At 36.2% G+C, this 18,812-nt stretch overlaps 1 protein-coding gene across 13 annotated transcripts; it reads right to left on the reverse strand.

Moving 5' to 3' along the window:
- Nucleotides 1-546: 546 nt before the first annotated feature.
- Nucleotides 547-17,792, reverse strand: LOC133710492 (probable LRR receptor-like serine/threonine-protein kinase At1g53430). 13 transcript variants are annotated; one of them, XM_062136572.1, is made up of 28 exons: nucleotides 17,607-17,792; nucleotides 17,064-17,202; nucleotides 16,885-16,956; nucleotides 16,654-16,725; nucleotides 16,379-16,450; nucleotides 16,245-16,289; nucleotides 16,025-16,099; nucleotides 15,849-15,923; nucleotides 15,684-15,755; nucleotides 15,519-15,590; nucleotides 10,949-11,020; nucleotides 10,745-10,816; nucleotides 10,568-10,639; nucleotides 10,345-10,419; nucleotides 9,992-10,063; nucleotides 4,262-4,330; nucleotides 4,064-4,132; nucleotides 3,907-3,966; nucleotides 3,730-3,777; nucleotides 3,592-3,644; nucleotides 3,118-3,491; nucleotides 2,831-3,008; nucleotides 2,526-2,657; nucleotides 2,305-2,417; nucleotides 1,956-2,163; nucleotides 1,620-1,854; nucleotides 1,365-1,515; nucleotides 547-1,251 (listed from the first exon to the last, which is right to left on the reverse strand). In XM_062136572.1, exons 1-28 carry the CDS (start codon nucleotides 17,731-17,733, stop codon nucleotides 685-687), a joined length of 3,441 nt encoding a protein of 1,146 aa, XP_061992556.1. In that variant the 5' UTR covers nucleotides 17,734-17,792; the 3' UTR covers nucleotides 547-684. The 13 variants fall into 13 exon arrangements, with proteins under 13 accessions (XP_061992556.1, XP_061992558.1, XP_061992555.1 ...); XM_062136574.1 differs by having other exon boundaries at nucleotides 3,118-3,419; nucleotides 16,885-16,977; XM_062136571.1 differs by having other exon boundaries at nucleotides 16,885-16,977.
- Between the last annotated feature and the right edge of the window lie 1,020 nt (nucleotides 17,793-18,812).

Here is an 18,812-nt window from a genome sequence, read left to right on the forward strand (position 1 = left end):
GTCTCGGGGGCCTCTCTTTGTTGCTTTGCCGCTGAAATGGAAGAGATGTTTCGATTTTGGGGAGATAGGGATTTGACGGGTTTGGTTTTGGGATAAAACTGAAATGAAGGTTGTGGCAATTATCGTAATTAATTAGAACTTACTGTGCCTTTTTATTTTTGTGCAAACTGGCAGTTACTGTGCTATGACTGCATGGGATACAAATTATAAATCTTGCTTGTGGGAAGAAACTATAGCCGATTGTAGTTAATGGTAAAAAGCTCTAATATTAATTAGACTCATTAGCTCGATAAGGAAGATTTGCTAATGTAAATTGGGTGTATAATGAAAGAAAAATATATGTGGGTTTTTCCTAATACATTACTAGAGAATTGGGCTTATATCTATTTTTTTCTAAACTTTATAATTAATTGCTCTAAATAAGTTTGGCATTTGTTTTCCCTGCTTTGTTTCTTTGGCTTTCTCAATTGTATAAATTCGGTCAGAGAAGTTTTAGATCAGAAGAATTTCAAATTCAAGTTCATTAGCGTTGGTGGTGATACCTAATTTCCAATTTGACAAGACAACGCCAGGAATCGATTTTATACATGTTAAGTACAGATCACAGTCCATCAAGTCCAAAAACAACGAAAACAAAATAGACACAGACATTTGGCTAGATTATTCTGTTTCATTTGGAAATCTCTAGGGGGTACACTCAGAAATGTGTTCTGTTTCATCTTCCCCTTTGATCAAATTCGATGATGTGGATACTCTTGAGGTTACTTCCATAGAAACAGAGGAATCAACTTGAGCAATGTGACTATTGAAGGAGAGCAATTCCCTAGTATGTTCCCAAATCCTCTCATACACAACGCCCTCGTACTTGGCCACCGATGAGTTATCCGTGACGGCGATGACGAGCTTGTAATTCTCGCCGGGGACGACTTGAGTCTCACCCTTCACCAAGCTCTGTAACTCCAGCTTCTTCCCGGATTTCTTGTTGTACTCCGACACCGCGAACTCCGCGATCTCCTTCACGTGGGGGTCGTTGATGTCCTCAATCAAAGCAGAGGAACAAATCTCCTCAATTTTTTTGTCGCCAACGAGAACACTCACAACTTCAGACATAGTAGGCCTCAGAGTTGGCGATATATTGATGCACTTTACTGCTAAATTCAAGATGATGATGGCTTGTTTTGCATCATACTTATTAGACAAGGTTTTATCAACCAAGTCCACCAGCTTTCCTTTTCGCTGTAAATCACAAGCCTGCAATTCCACACACAACATAGAAGTCATGTTAAATGAGATCATAGCCTTACAACATAATTTGGACAAACAAAAAGAAGGCAGAAAAGCATGGCGATGCCATTTTTGCTTACCGTGTCTAAAAGAAATTCAGTTTCCTGGCTATCTCGCTTGTGTCCTGCATTTTTCCTTCCACTAACAGTTTCAAGTATAACCACCCCAAAACTGTAGACATCAGCTTTGGATGTCACAACTCCTCGAACATACTCAGGTGCCATATATCCCCTGCAGAAAACAAGAGGTAACTTATCATTACACCAAGTCGAAGATTGCAGTAAGCATATATATAAAGTGGCAGGGAGTAGGTACTGTTCTATAGTTTCACTTACTCTGGCATTTCTACTTTGATGAACTTGAATTGATCATCTTCGGTGTAAAGGCTTGCCAATCCAAAGTCTGATATTTTAGCCTTGAGGTTTCCATCGAGAAGAATATTAGCTGATTTAATGTCCCTGTGAACCATCTTCAGCCTGGGATGCTCATGTAGATACACCAATCCCCTAGCTATTCCCAAGCAAATGTTAAACCTAGCTTCCCAATCAAGTTTCAGTTTGGACTTTGGGTCTGCCACCATACAGTCACTACATCAATGTATTTTCTCCAAAATAATTATAATATTAGAACAGAAAAACATATAATAAGGGGCTGATAAAATTAAAAATTACCAAATAAGGCGTGTGCAAGGGACTTATTTTGCATATATTCATAGATGAGCAAATGCAGGCCTTTTGTGTTGTAAACGTCCAGCAACTGAACAAGGTTCTCTTGACTCATTGATTTTAAGTTATAAAACTCATTTTTCAATTGAATGATCCTTTCCTCTGAATGAGAGGAAAGTTTCTTCACAGCTACAATTTTCCCTTGCACTTCAGCCTGCACACAATTGCAACCAAACAAATGAAATACATTCTTAATTAAGTCCATTTCTCCTAAAGAACTGAATTTGCAAGTTAAAGGTCGCAAATTTGAAGCTGAAACTCCATAATAAAAACAAGGGCAGAGAAAATTAGATACCTTGTAAACGGTTCCAAAACCCCCTTGACCAATCTCGTTCCTCTGGCTAAAATTCCGAGTAGCATCTTTTAATTGTTTGAGGGTGACGGGCTTTTCAAGACCTATATCTATTTCTGTTCCATGAACAAATGATTAGAGATGTAAGCTAAAGTTCAGTAACAATTCTTGAAAGAGCGAATACTTGTCAACTGTTGCTAGCCAGTATACAATATATACGCTACCTTGTAAGTGATCTGTACCCAGCCATCCCATCATCCAGGCAAAAAGCAATAAAAGCAACACAAAAACTATGATTGAAGCCACAGTAATGAGCGCTATGTGTAGAGGTGATAGTTGTTTGTGTAGCTTGTACTCTGATTTCTCGTTTCAATGTTGAATGATCATCCGGACAAGTGAAATAAAATGTAAGTTTGTTATGATTATACCTTGGATATGCATATAAATAGGTAGTGTTACCTTAGGACTAGATATCCAAATATAGATTGGCATGTACAAGAAGGAAATTAATTAATTAGTAAGTATTGACCTGGAGTTACGGATATAGCAGATATGAGAGGTCCCTGATCAAGCCCTTCTCCAGCCGAGTAGAAGTGGATCTCTAATGTACTATCATTTACATTAACAGCCGTGAAATTTTCTTGATATACGTTATTCGGACCTCCTGCCTTGTCCATAATGTTGAAATCCTTTAGTTTCCTCTCACCCTGCAGCAACCAATCACCATTCATACTTAATTAGTTCGAATGACAAAGCATGCAACAAAACTAATGCAAATCGGTGGGTGTTGAGTTACAAAACTAGGAAAAACATTACCTGAATGTATACATCAAATACGCGTTTATTTGTACTTCTGTGATCATTATCCTCATCAATGATTTCAGCAAAGTGAAGTGTCACACTGTATTTTCCTCCACGTAAACAGAATCCGTAATATTTTAGAGAGACAGGAGAAGTGCGAGCTCTATCGTATAAATGTGCTTCAGAGGAAAGCCCACATCTCACGCTTTTTAAGAATATACTAGAATTGGAAGCATAGTTTTGGTCGACGGTGCTTCCAGCACTACTCCGAGCCCAATTTCCTTTTGGACTCAGGTAAAACTGCGATGTATCATTATCTTGATCATAAACATTTCCATCAACGATGTCAAATGTTTGCCCACCACCACAATTTATAAACAATGAATGGTCTGAAGAAATTAAAGACATTCACTGTTAATATATATATATATATATATATATAATTGTTAGATATAGATAAACCGAAAGAGTTTAATTCAATAAACTTACAATTAGGTTTTTCCGGGGGACAATACTTCTCCTTTATTCGAGTTGGGTCCATCCTGTAAGTATAATCGCCACAAGTTATTCTAAATAACTTGATTGTCAAGTTTTTCTAATAGTATAACAGACAAGATAAGGTCATACGTATCCGGTAGACATGTTGAGGAGTTGCAGCAACAGGAAAACAAATTCCTAGGACAATAACAAGAGATATCATGCGATTAATATTTCAAATTATATATATATATATATATATATATATATATATATATATATATAATCCTTACTAATTGAATAGAAAATGCATAGATAATTCCTTACAAGTCTAACTTGGTTGACGGTTTAAAGGTAAGTTTTGAAAAATTATTGTATGAAAGATCCCTGGAAAGAAAAGAAATATAGATGAGAATATTGTACACCGGAGGTACCTAACAATCTCCTTAATTAACTAGAAAACAAGCTTTTTCTTAAAACATACATCTTACTCCAAACTGCATTTTGAATCCAATTAGGAACTTCCCCAGTAAGCATATTATTTGAAAAGGACCTGAAGGAGAACATGCATAAAAATATGTTATCAGCAAGTATAAAGGTTGATGAAATTTTCTAAATTTGTGGTTAAACATGTTCATGGGATTTTATACTTTAGAGAGGTAGAGAGTACAAAGTCACGTACAAGTAACTTAAATCTAAGTTTTTCAAAGAATCTGGGATACTACCCGTTAAGCTGTTGAAGCTCAGGTCTCTGCAACACAAAATTAAAAAGGCATAAGACTCAGTTTGGAAGGAGATGAAAAAGGGACCAGAAAAGAGAAATGTTAGAGAGAGGGAGAATTTAATAAAAGATGACATGGCTAAAACATGTTTTTATTTTTATTTTTTTTTATAGTTGAAAAGATCATCCATTAGGGAATTAAGCAAGTTGTACAATAATGATTCACCCTTGAGGAGCTGATAGGAAGAGTCATTACATAGAGCACACTACTAAGCACACCCCTATATAGAGTGCACTAAAGAACATTCCTAGCATACCCACCTTTTAGGATTATGCCCAAGATAAAAAAAACTGGACCTCTGAAGAGGAATAAAATGAAACAAGAAAGTGTCTAATTTTCTTTCCGATCTCCTCACTTAAAAAAGAAAAAAAAAATAGGCTCGTTATCATTTTGTGAAAAATGAAGAATGACCACAACAAATATAAAAGACAAGCCCTAGAGCCTTTTTGGACACATGTTACGTCCTGTATCTAGACTTACCCGTTTACTAGTCAATTAAATGGTAAATGATTTAACATCCTTAGTTTTTACTTTCATTTCAAACTTTTATGTCTCCAAGTTTGACTTTCTCTTTGGTCTACATTTATAGAAAACTTCTTCATGAATGTTTTAGAGCATGTTAAGCTGAGTCCGTGGACATGCAGAAATTACGATATGAAAGCAGAAGTTACTATTTCAGAATTTTCATCCTTCCGTTTGAGGAAAGTTTCCATTTTCTGTCAAAAACCCTATTCCCCAATTCTCTCGACACAGACTCAGACGAAGAATCGGCAAAATCTCTATTGCAATTTTCATCCTTCCGTTTGAGGAAAGTTTCCATTTTCTGTCAAAAACCCTATTCCCCAATTCTCTCGACACAGACTCAGACGAAGAATCGGCAAAATCTCTATTGCAATTTTCATCCTTCCGTTTGAGGAAAGTTTCCATTTTCTGTCAAAAACCCTATTCCCCAATTCTCTCGACACAGACTCAGACGAAGAATCGGCAAAATCTCTATTGCCTGTCCGCCCTAAATTGCCGCTCCGCTACCATTTGAGGCGCCTTCCTTTCCTCTTGTGATCCATCAAAGAATTTTGTGCCATAGAAGCTTAAGAGAGGTGAATCGAATCATAAATTTCTCCTCGGTGCTGCGTCGAGCAACCCAATTCGATCACCATTTTCCAGCCATCTCCAGTGACGCCACCACTTGATTTTTAAAGCTCTTACTTTGTCAATCATCCCTATACCCACCTTACAGCACGGACCGTTTGGAAGAGGAGTAATCGAAGACTTGAAGTTTCGGGAGTCCAAAACTTTTGAGATATTTTCTACACTCCTTGTTCATTTCTGGGCTTTGATGTAGTTAAAGAAGATATTGGGATTGTTGGGAGGAACTGATTGGCGTATACATTATGATCCAATTTGCAGGTGGAGGTGCCGGCGCTTGGGGCTGCATCCGGCTGCTTCAGTTTTTTGATCTTTTTTGGTCTAGTATGGAGAGTTTAGCGTTATGAACTTGTGGATAGGATTTTTGATGCTAATGGTGTACATTTTACAAATGATCAGAATTTCCATAGTTTCAAGATTTGCGGATATTATTCATGATGATTCGTGACAGGAACCTCCCCCGATTTCAAGGAATCTGAAGTGGTCCTGTGGGGTCCATTTTCACGGGTAATTCTGTCGAAATTTAGGGTTAGGGTCCTTTCATGGTGAAAATCCGGGGAAGGTCCTGTCAATCCGAAAGTTAGATCGACCCCCTCTTTCGATAGGTTGTTATAATTATGGAGTCAAATTAACTTATGAAATTTGAGCTTGTTCTGATATGATTTCGAGCTTTCAACGAATTATCATTTTAGGGTTTCAATTTCTATTATTGCCAATTTATTTTTGATTCTCGAAAATAATTATTTATAATATCGATTTGTTCAGGACGACGTATAGATCGAGCTCGAGGATGGAATTCGTCGAACGACTACCATTGCCATATTTTTGTGAGTGAACATTTGTTTTTAAATTATTTTGCATGCAGTATTATTTTTTTGAGTATTTAATTTAGAATTAATTCCTGTTTACCTACTTGAACTTTTATTCATTCTTGATGTTAGCCCCTGAACTTCAAATTTCATCAACAACATCCTTGAACTCCCAATTTTCATCAGCTGTGTCCAATTTTTAAGCTCTATCCAAATTGAATGTTAAATCTGACGTTCGAGGCCCACTATAAGGGCTGAATGGTCATTTCGAGACAATAAAAAATTAGAACAAAATTCCTCAGCCATGCCTTCTTTCTTTTTCTTTCTTCGTTCTTCTCTGTTCTTCTTTTTCTTCTTCTTACTCTGCTCCATATTCCAATTTAATTTAATCTAAAACTAATCTCCCCCACAAAATTCCTCCACCTCTCCAAATTCACACTCCCAAACCCATGATTAACCCCATACCCAAACCCACCTTGGCCACCTCTTCTTCTTCATCATTTCTCCTCCAACTACCATGATTCATCCCAGACCCAAATCCCCTTTCTGCTTGAACAAGCGTCATGGTACGCAAAGAAAGAATGAAAATACCATACTTTTAAAGTTACATGCTGAAGAACCTAGAAGAGCAAGTTCAAAGGATCGCCTTCGCTCCCGGCTCCTTCTTTTGCATTCTATCTCGACGATCACCTGCTTGGAGTGAACGACTCCGTCAGAAAATTGGCAAGATCTTTGATGAGGAGTCCCTCTCCGTCGCCGCCGACCAGATGGATGGGTGGCCCTGCTATGATTTTTTGATCAATGGTATGCTTGATTAACCCTTGGCCTAGGTTGAATGGGTTGGGAAAGTAAATTTCACGTTGGTTTTGATTGTATTGGGTGAGAATTTGACATGGGTCTGTGTGGTGAAGCAGATGGTGGTGAAGCGCTGCATCGGTTCGGAAGATCTTGAGGATACAGATGGCGGCGTCAATCGAGCAGTGGTAGAGGCTTGTTTCTGGCGATGTGCTTTTTGATTTTGGAATTTAGCACTGTTGTGGTAGAGGTAGATGAGTTTGGGGATTGGTACTCTAAGGTTTGGCGTTATTTGGTAAGGGAGTTTTGGAGGGAGGTGAAATGGAAATTGAGGTTAGATCAGGTCAGACAAGAGAGAAAGAGGACATCAGAGTGGGATTAAACGAAGAAGAAGATATATTTTTTATGTTCTGATCTTTTTTGTCTTAAAATGACCATTTTAGCCCTTATAGTGGGCCCCTAAAGTCAGATTTAACGTCCAATTTGGACGGAGCTCAAGAAATTGGACTCAACTGAAGAAAATTGGGAGTTCAGGGATGTTGTTGATAAAATTCGAAGTCCAGGAACTAACATGAAGAATGAGTGAAAGTTCAGGTAGGTAAACAAGAATTAATCCTTTAATTTATCATATTGATTTAGCTTGATAATAGTTGAGCTTGATATTTGATTTTACACTTTATTGTTGATTTATCAGAATTCCATGAAATTATGTTTACGATAGTTTGATTTAATTTCTAACATTGTTTGAATTTTTTTTAAATTAGTTGAAATATATTATTGTTTCCTTTTCGAATATTGTTATTGGCACATTGAGTTATTTTGAGAACCGAGTCTTCATGGAGATTTTATATATTGCATTCGGAAAGTGGATGAGTTAAGCAAATTATACGAGAATTAATGAGTTTAAAACATGTATTTGAGGATATTATCAGAGCATGCATGCATTACCTGGTCGGCAGTACTCTCCAGACAATATTCTGGTCAGTAGTACCCTCCAGTATATCCAGTAGGCAATACCTTCCGATTTGTAATCTGGTCGGCAATATCATCTAGATTGCATGAGATGGTTAGTTGGCAGTACCCTCTAACCATCGCCTCATAGAACTCCAGTCAACAGTACCCTATGATGCTTCATTTGGTCAGCAGTACCCTCCATATGGTAAGAGAATGACTAGTCAGCAGTACCCTCTAGCCATCGCCTTCTCAAATTTCGATGGACAATACCTTCCGATTGCCACCTGGTCAGCAATACCCTCCAGATGACATGAAATGACTAGTCAGCTGTACCTTCTAGTCATCAATTATCTTATAATGTGAGAATTGGAAATGATTTTGAGTCAGTGCGTATTTTAAAATGAGATGATTTACAGTGGTTTCTAGATATCAGTACCAAAGAATGGTTAAAAGTATTTTCATGAAACTCGTACTACATGCTTGGTTTTATATGAAAATAAATGTAGGAAAGCGTTAAATTTTATTTTGTTTCATTTAAATTATTTGTTTATCGTCCACTCACTCTAACAGTTCTTCTAAATGCTTTTCCGTGGGATTTTCAATTTTTCATGCCCAGTCTACAGATTATTTGAGGTTGGGCATGCATAGGAGTCGAGGCATAGTGTCCACTACTTTCGATTTGATTGTATGTTATATGTTTAACCTACTTATATCAGTTGTTTGTCTAGATTGCTCTGATGATCAATTTTCAGTTGTAATAGTAGTAAATTGAGACTCGAGATTTCAGTTTCAGTTTCTTTTATATTACTTGGTGGAAGTTGAAAATTTGAGGAGAGCAAATAGGCTCACTGGAGTTGGAGTTGGAGTTGGAATTGTGGTTGACGATTGTAGAGTGTTTAAACCTTCGGTTCATATTTCATCAACCAATCTGGCAAAGCAAGCCCCCGACGAGAGGCCTGCATGTTCACATGTTTAGGTAGTTCACTTTTAGGGTAAATTCTGCCAAATTTTTGGTAGTATTTTCCCCTAAGAAGGGCATGAAAGCCCACTTTGAATTTTAGGATGAAATATAAGACGTGTTTTGTCCCCATAAGAGCCAAATCCAAGCCCAACAAGGGCAAACCCTAGGTGAGAAATTACCCCCGTCCACAATATTGCTACCGCACCTGCCATTGTGACTAGAAGGACAATTCCCCAATCCCACACACCATGAGCACCAGCCATGTGCATCGCTCTGGATGCCACCACTACTATCGAAGGCAATAGAGATGCGACCCACAAAACAAACCAAAAAACTCACCATCAGACCCGATCCTGAGCAAACTAGCCCTGCCTCACCCACCCCAACAGACCAACAAAGCCACCATAAAACCACCACAATAAACCTCTGATACAGCTTAGACTAAGCCAAACCCAAATCCAACCACCCAAAACCAGGTGCCATGAACAAAACGACGAGCAACTGAGAATACGAGTGGCCAATAAGGCTAACCCAATCCAATCTTGAAACCAAGGGGCACCGTTGAAGCTATCCGTCGATACCACCAAGGAGGGGAGTAGGGACGGTGGGAGTCACGATCCTTCTCGGTCCAAGGTACATGACCACCACTAAACAGTTAGTCGCAGTCGAGAAACCTCTCTTTCGAGAGTCAAGAAGAGGAGCTGATGGGTTTCACCCTCACTGCCATCTAAAGAAAACCAGCGGAAACGGCAAACTTTCCTGTGGTTGTTGAGGTTGTAGCGTCATCATCGGTCAACACCGATAGCAACCCTAAGGTCTCGATCGAGAGAGAGAGAGAGAGAGAGAGAAAGAGTACATTTTTATTTTTCTAGGTAAAACATTTTAATATTTTTAATCGGAGCTTTACTTAATTAAATGTGGATATATTTGAAGGTTTAAAGAGGAAACTAAACAAAAATGCTTACAGGTTCGATAATGATGACATATTTCCAATGTAATAAGGAATTTGACCAGTGATCGAGCAGTTTCTCAGTATCCTGCAGATGCACGATAACAAATAATGCTATTAAAAATGCATGCTGATTATGCTAGTACATGTTACTTTGTACTTTGAAGATGGTTGAAACCCATGAGTTAATGAAATTTTGATAAACTTTTCCAATTAAGCACTAAAGAAGTGGGGGAGTACCCTTGAATTTCAAATAAATCGAAGACTTAAATTGCAAAATTCATTATTTTCACCTTTTATATGTGATGAATTCGAATTGTTTTTTATAGAAATTAATAAGATCTTGTGTGCAATAAAAAATTTACTAACAAAATACGAAAGCTGCTCGTCACTTGTGTAGATGGTGGGAACTGGAAATGAGAGTCTTCCACATCACTTATTGCCCTACGATTAAACATGCAAAATTAGAAATAAGCAACAGATCAGTTTAATATATATATACGATCATGAGCTTTCTATCTCCAAAAGACGAATATAAAGATAGCTAAGCTACTGCTGGTGATGCTGTAAACGGGCACACTTAGTCGCTTACAAAATTCCTAGATGTGATAAATTAAAAATTCCGGCAGGTATCTTCCCCTGGAAATTGTTTCCGTTCAGATAACTGTACAAAATTTAATTCAGTTAGTTCAAATATATATATATAGCTGCTTGTGTACGTTTGACAGCCGTGTTGTATAAGCTATATATAGAAACCTCAGGTACGTACAGTTCAGTGATTGAAGTCCAGTTGGCAATGAAGTCGGGTAAAGGGCCAGATAAATAGTTACCAGATACAGAACTGCATGCAGTCAAGTGATTATCATATCATAATTGATTGACGGTTTGTTAAATAGTCAATCAGATTACATATTAATTATTATGCACTGGAAAATAAAGATTGAATGGGGGCACAGGCAAATTAATTACGTACAATGTTTTCAGACTTGTAAGGTTGGCAAAACTTTTTGGTAATGTCCCAGTGATACTGTTGGATCCAAGCGTGCTGCAACAACAAATAAATTTATATATATATATATATATATATATATATATATATATATATATATATATATATATATATACTATTATTACTATTATTAAGAAAAGAGAGCTTGCTCTCCAAAATTGAAATTTTTTACCGATTTAACCTTTATGTATTTAAAAACTATGAAATATAATTAATCAATAAGGATAATATGGTAAATTGCAAAATAAAAAACAAAAGAATAAAAAAAAGCAGAAAATGTGGTAGTTATACGAGAAGTTTTTCCACTACCTTTAACTTATCTCCACATACATAGTGTGTAGGCCCTGCTATTATGTGTGTGTGTGTGTGTGTGTGTGTGTGTATAAGGCTCTAATGAAGACCACCGTAATGAGAACTAGTTGATGACTTTTCGATTAATGGTTGTGAGACTCATTTTTCGATTATATTTTGACAGATCAACTGTTAGATGTTTAGATATTCATGAGCAGATCACTTCTATAAACTTTCACCCAAATTGGAAATCGTTAAATTATCGAATTAGATCAAATAAATAGACGAACCAAATCTGTCAAATTTGAACCGTTTATGTTCATAAATGATAAATCACTATTATAAATGTCTTAACGAAAAAAAAAAAAAAAAAAGGGGAGTGCTCCACAAAACTTGGACTGTTCTTGGTCTAGGGTTTGCAATTTTTTCCTTCTTGTCCGGCGGCGCTTTGACGGCGTTGGCTCGCCTCGCCGGCTAGAAGCTGCTACCGGACTGGAAATAGATTACTAAGAAACCTGGGAGCTTCGTGGAGGGAGGTTTTGGCTTGGGGTTTGGACTGCATGGTTTTTTTGGCAATAAGCACCAGACGATTTCTTGGGCTTGGTGGGCGGCGGTACAACGCGGGTTGAACGTCGGCGGAGCACCTCCATGATCGGCGACGTGATGGAGGGGCTGAATGGGTGGTGGCAGCGTGCTGGATCGAACTGCATCGATGGGTTTCGCCGTGGGTTGGGGCAGCGATGTTGAGCTATGCGTTGAGGCGGGAGGGCTGGCGTCGGTTGGCGGCAGTGGAACATGGACTGGCGTCGTTTGGCATCGACGGCACAGGGGCTAGCATCTTTTGGCGGCGGCGGCATCCGAAGTCGGGGCGGTCAACCAGTGCGGCTGAAGAAAGACAGTGGGCTTGGGTCAAGCCATCATTGTTTGGACCTGAGTTTGGGCTTCTTTCTTGGGGCTGTTGGGCTACTATTTTGGGCTGGGTTGTTTTGACCTAGGCCCAACTCTATGTTTTTAGATTTTGTCTAATTACAATAATTTTCTCTCATTTGTCTAACCTACAGAATATTGGTATCCTACATCCAAAGAGGAAGAGTTTCTTGATGCACCGCAATTGAGCGCATTGGCTTCGGAAGCTTTTCTTTGCTATTATTCCTAGCTAGAATATTCTTGTTCTGATAGGCTCCTGCGTAAAGGAGCAGAATTGTTTTAAATGTAATGACACCTATCACCCCTGGTGGGAACTATATGTATCGTGCCATTATGGTCTGAGTTTATTATGAATGCAATCGCTATCTTCCTTCAAAAAAAAAAATGCCTTAACGATTTTCAATTTGGTTGAAACTTTGCATAAATGATCTATTCATGAAAATCTAAACATCTAATGGTTGATTTACCGAAATGTAATTGAACAATGAGTCTCGCAAAAAAGTTCTCAACTAGTTCTTATTATAGTGGTACTCTCATATTTATATATATATGCACAGTTTTAAGTTGTTATAATTTCTGCTTTTATATTTAATACATGTGGTTGCGATGTATTTGTCCCTCACAATCCCTTAAGAGGGGTGTATTGTATATGGAATTAGTGGGACTTTTAAAGAAATCTATGGAATTTAAAAGTCTGGGTGTATTCAATATAGACTTTAAACCGTCCATGAAAGTCTTGAGGTATTCAATTAGGATTTTTAAAGACTTCATGAATTCCACCAAAATCTAGGGGTATTCAATTAGGACTTTTAAAAATGAATAAAAGAACAGAGGTATTCAAAATATCATTCATACTTATGGAATTAGAAAATCATGGATAATCATGGACTTTGTAGTGTTAACTATACATACCAAACTCCAATAATTTTCCAGCCTCCAGACCAAAAATTTCAAAAAGTCTATCAAAGTTTCCTCTTCAAAAAAAAAAAAAAAAAAAAAAAAAAAAAAAGGTCTATCAAAGTTATTCTTTCTACGCACGAAGAAGTTTGTCCTTCATCATCTCTCTTTCTTTAATTTTTTGTCTTTTCTCTAATCTTTATGATATCAACCTTTTTTGATACCCAACGTGTTCATTGTAGTTGTTGAATGTGATTTTTGTTTTTTTGTTTTTTATTTTTTTTTTTCAATTGTGATACTTCGAACCCTAATAGCAATAAAAATGATTTATGAAACCCTAAAACTCAAATATTGTGGTCTAACCCTAAGACCTTGAACCATACTAAATTTTATCATATTAATTAATTATTCTCATTAATTTGAATTTATATTATGGTTCAAAAAAAGGTTGAACAATCGAATTTTAATTGAATGATTATAGATCAAGACATGCATTGACCAATATTGCTACAATATATGTTAATCGGCGAAAACAAAATTGATGAGAATAATTACCCATAAACATCAAGTGATCTATATTGTATATTTATGTTGTTGGGAGATTAGGAATGAGAACAAACTCGCTAGACAGACTAACAATCATTTATTTGAGTCAATTTCTATTAGAAGATACAACAAGTTATTATTTTGTTTTGTGTTTGGGCTGCATTTTATTTATTTATTTTTGTTTTTTGTTTTTATTTTGTTTTTACTTTTTTATATTTTGTATATCCTAAGAAATCTGTAGAAGTCATTCATAATAAAGTATATAGATTTTCATGAATCAATAAAAGTCTGTTGCTAAAATCAATGGTTTTAAGAAATCTATAACAGTCTATCAACTTTTTAAAGAGTCTGTGGACTTTTCAAAAAGCCTGTCATTTAAAAAAAGTTTGCACAAATCCAAATACAATACACCCCCCTAAAACTATCCCTTAGGTGAGCAAATCTGTATATATATTATATTCAAAGTACATATAGCTAGCTAGATAAATTAATAAGATATTCAAGCCTAAATCTAAATTGAGTTTCCCTAACTAGTCCGATGTTGTACATGTTTTTTATTTTAAGAATTCAAATTCTCTTTTACATACATTAAGTTATTGAAACATCGATCAATAACACCCTCACATAATAAAATTATTTAATAACAAATTAATTATTAGGATACAATAGTAAATTAATTAAAAAATAAACATGCATAAACATGGTTTTTCAATCTTTTTAAAAAAAAATTTATAAAGACAAAAGCCAATCCATACATGATAAGGGGCTAGTATATCTATACTATTACTAAGAGAAGATGTTTAATTTGCTAGCCAAAATTTAAAATTTTGACATAAATAACCTTAAAAGATTAAAATACTTTGAGAATAAATTAAATCATAATTGTAAACAAGACAATTATAAAATATATTTTTCTTAAAAAAAGTAAAAAGAAATTATCCCACAACCCATTTTTCTCACACTATCTCCCTTTGCAATAACTGTTTTATTCAATTATATTTTCTTTTATTTTCTCAAATAAAAAAAAAATTATAACACATGCTGATAAAGAAGGCTAGTATAAAATAAAACTTTCAAGACTATAAGACGTGTTAAATTTCCAAGCATTTGTGGGAGAGTACCAGAGATTCCATTGTTATGCAAATGCCTTCACAAGAGGATAATCAAGAAGAGGATAATCAAGAAGCTTGCTCTTGAGAACACACATATAGAGGGCTCTTAATTTTAATGAGGGATTCTTTTTTTTAGCCATTTTAAGGGATTGCTTATCAGACCAACTTTTCGGTCACATATCGGCATCTGGACCATTCAGTTCTTAGATCCCAATGTGTAGATCACTTATGTAAATTTTTAGCTAAATTGATGATCGTTAAGACACTCATAATCGTGATTTACATTTCTAAACATGAATGGTTCAGATTAGACAAATTTGGTTCGTCTATTGATTTGATCTAGTTTAGTATTTAACGATCATCAATTTGGCTAAAAAATATTGCAGAATATATCGACTCGATCATAAGGACCTAAAAATTGAATGGTCGAGATTCCAATATGTGATCGAAAGATAAGTCCCACAAGCGATCCTTTAAAATGACAAAAAAAAAAAAAAAAAAAAAGGTGATCTCTCAAAAGAGTGGCTATATTTAGTGAGGGATCCTTTTTTTTTTTTTTTTAGCCATTTTAAGGGATAGCCATCTCGATCATATATCCACATCTTTTTTAGGTATATATGACTATATCATGTTTGTAAATTTTCAGCTAAATTGATAATCGTTCAGATTTTAAGTATATATATAGACGCATACATATTAATTTAGATTGGTCATTGGAATATAGTGGTAGTAAACAAGTGTAGGTACGTAAAGTTACTTACAGAGACCTAAGAAAAGTCACTGCACCCAAAGATGCTGGTATTGAGGCGTTGAGAAAGTTGCCATGCAGATCACTATATACACAAGCAAACTTGCTTTAATTTCTTCAACGTGCATAGTGAAACATGATACCTATCGAAATCATGACGGTGGAGAAATCGACTTACATAGTATCGGCGAAAGTCAAATTCCCTAAGCTCTTTGGTATAGGCCCAGTCAGTTGATTGTTTGAAAGACTCCTGAATGAATTAATGTGCAAAATAACAGATAATTTGATCAGGACGTTCATATATATAAACCTGGCACAATTAATGGACTACTCGATCACGTACATGTGGAACGATGAGGTTACATAAGCACTGTCATATTGCTTAAGCTTGACGATCAGTCGGTAGGCTTCTGGATCACTGCATGCATATACATATCCGGAAAGTAACATCAATTTTCCCATTCCTAAATTTCAGTTTCCAGCCATTTCGTGCGTGTAGATTATTAAATATAAACTTACGATATCACCGAAGAGAGGGTCAAATTCCCTAAAGTGGCTGGTATGGATCCACTCAATTGATTGCCTGAAAGATCCCTAAGCATACATATAAACAAATTATTAACACCCCATCAGATTGGCTACTTAATTTATGATCCTGTAAATGATGAAATTATTAACATCCATAAGATGGAACGACGAAATTAATTAAGCCAAGATTATTAATGGACTCCATACTCACAGTGTGAATTCAATACCCACGCGGCGATCAAGCGACCATCCCTCGCTGCGTATTGAAGGAAAAAGAAAACTTGAAGTGTGTTGCTAAACGATTTTTTTGTTTTTTTTTGTAAAGTCATGTGATATATAACTCACGACAATGCTTGAAATTTCATATTTCCCAAACTCGCTGGAATGGACCCGGTCAATTGATTATTCGAAAGATCCCTAACAAATTGACAGGCACACAAACCAAATTATCAATGTTAATTTCTTCTCAACAAGCTAGTGATTTCACTAATAGCCAAATAAGTTTGATGAGCCACATCTCGAGTTCGAGACATAAAAGTTCCGGAACCAAATGCACAGCTATGGATATAAATATTGCAAGCCGGCCACGACAATCATAAATCCACCAAGTATAGACTCACAGCCTGAAGAGCAAAGATAATTTCCCCAAGCTAGCAGGTATGGGACCAGTCAATTGATTATTATTGAGATACCTGAAAATTGAACCATCTTATAAATTAATTGCATTTCTTGATGCTCTGGAACTAGAAAAAAGAGATCAACATATTCTATTTTCTTTTTCTGAATAGTAATGCTCGAGCATTTAAGAAAGACATTAGATATGTAATGTTGGGAAAAATGAGAGAAATTACAAGCTTCGCAGATATGTGAGATTGGCAAATTCTTCAGGTATAACTCCAGACAAACCGCGAGCAGGTAGGTTACTGTCACTCAAAATGTGAAAGCTAGCTAGCTAATTAACAATTTCGATAACAGATTTAACATAGGATTTGCATATATGTATTGTTAAAATCTAAATTTTCAAACTTACATATATTTGACGTGGCAAATGGTGCCGGAACTGCAGTCACAGTAGACGCCAACATCGCTGCTTCCATTGCAAAGTGAGCCTTCATCGAACATTCGTCCTTCTAACTCCAACTTATATGCTATTTCTTTAAGAGCTCTCACTGTCGACCAACAATTTATTTTATATTATAAAAAATAACCTGCATTATGTAGGAGAAAAATACCACTGGACTAATAATGGCGTTAACAAAATTGAGTTTAATTTTTCTAATGCAATCTAATTCAGAAAAAAAAATTAAAAAATGCAAAAATCAAAATGTGAATTATAGGTCTCAGCCTATATATTGATTTACAACACAAGTGTAACACATGCTAAATACACAAATATAAATACTTGTTATATAATTTGTTTACCTTGGTACGTACTTAAACTAAATAAACTCGGGCTCCTTTGGTTGAATTAAGCTATATGGATTGGATTAGAATTCTATTCTGTTTGGATTTTTCTGACATTGTGTCTAGTTTTAAGGGAAAGACATATATTAAGAAGTGGATGATAGATTACCTTCTTCATCGGGCATTGGTTGAGCTGTACTCTGATATTTGAATTCAGAGCCAAGCTGCCAAAGAGTAAAGATGAGGCATAGAATTATAAGTTTGCTAACAAGTCTTAATGATGCTTCAGTACCCATTTTCCCTTGAATGAAATCTGTGCATCTGTTAATTCTACTTCTTAAAATATATAAGGCATAACTTTCATAAAGATGAGTTCTTATAATATAAGGCACAACTTTCCTAAAGATGAGTTCTTATAATATAAGGCACAACTTTCCTAAAGATGAGTTCTTATAATATATAAGGCATAATCATAAAGATGAGGCATAGAATTATAAGTTCACTAACAAGTCTTGCTGAAGCTTCCGGTGCATTTTCCCTTGAATGAAATCTTGGCATTAGTTAATTCTACTTCTTATTAAAGGCATAACTTTCTTTTCCTTCTTTTTCCTTTTTTTTTTTTTTTTTGGGCCACACGTCCCGCCAAAAAGTACCTAAGCACTTCACACAAAAAAAAAAAAAAAAAATAAGTAGACGATCATCATCAACTTCGCAAGAAGAATCTCAATCACTTCCCAGTTTTCACACACCAACGATATATAGAAAGTAAATAAGGCCAAAACTGATACTATAACCCACCCAAGCCACACCTCACAAAACACAATTTCTTCTTATAACAATTCAAACCAAAGCTCATCATCATCATCATCTTCATCATCAGTGTTAATGTCTAAGATTCAGCGGTAACTAAATCTCGGTTAACGCTGGTTCGAGGGGCGAACCGCTACTTGTGATCGATTTTCTTGTTAATTATTCCCGATATCTGTCAAATGAAATACAAAGGGCGTCAGAGGGAGACCGCGGTTGGCGGTCTTCTCTTCTCCGATGCCTAAGTTAGTCAATGTATTTGTGTTGACAGAATAACGGTAAGTAGTAAATGCGTAATTAATGAGGAGAGAGGAGTGGACCTTTTATAGGTGGGGAAGAGGCTGACCTGTTCCTTGTTTTCGATGTGGGACTGATATGCTTAAGTTCCCAGTTTCTGATGCTTCAGCGAGGCGATCTAGGCGCGGCCCGTGGCGGCGCGTCAGCGGTGATTTGGGGGTGAGCCGGGGCTCAGGTGATAGCCTATTTGGCTATGTTTCCGTATGTCACACCTTTGATGGTTGTTGGTACCGATGGCAGTGGTATGAGCGTGGCTCATTATAGCTAATTA

This window comes from Rosa rugosa, chromosome 5 (genome assembly GCF_958449725.1).
Source record: "Rosa rugosa chromosome 5, drRosRugo1.1, whole genome shotgun sequence".
In the NCBI taxonomy this organism is placed as follows: Eukaryota; Viridiplantae; Streptophyta; class Magnoliopsida; order Rosales; family Rosaceae; genus Rosa; species Rosa rugosa.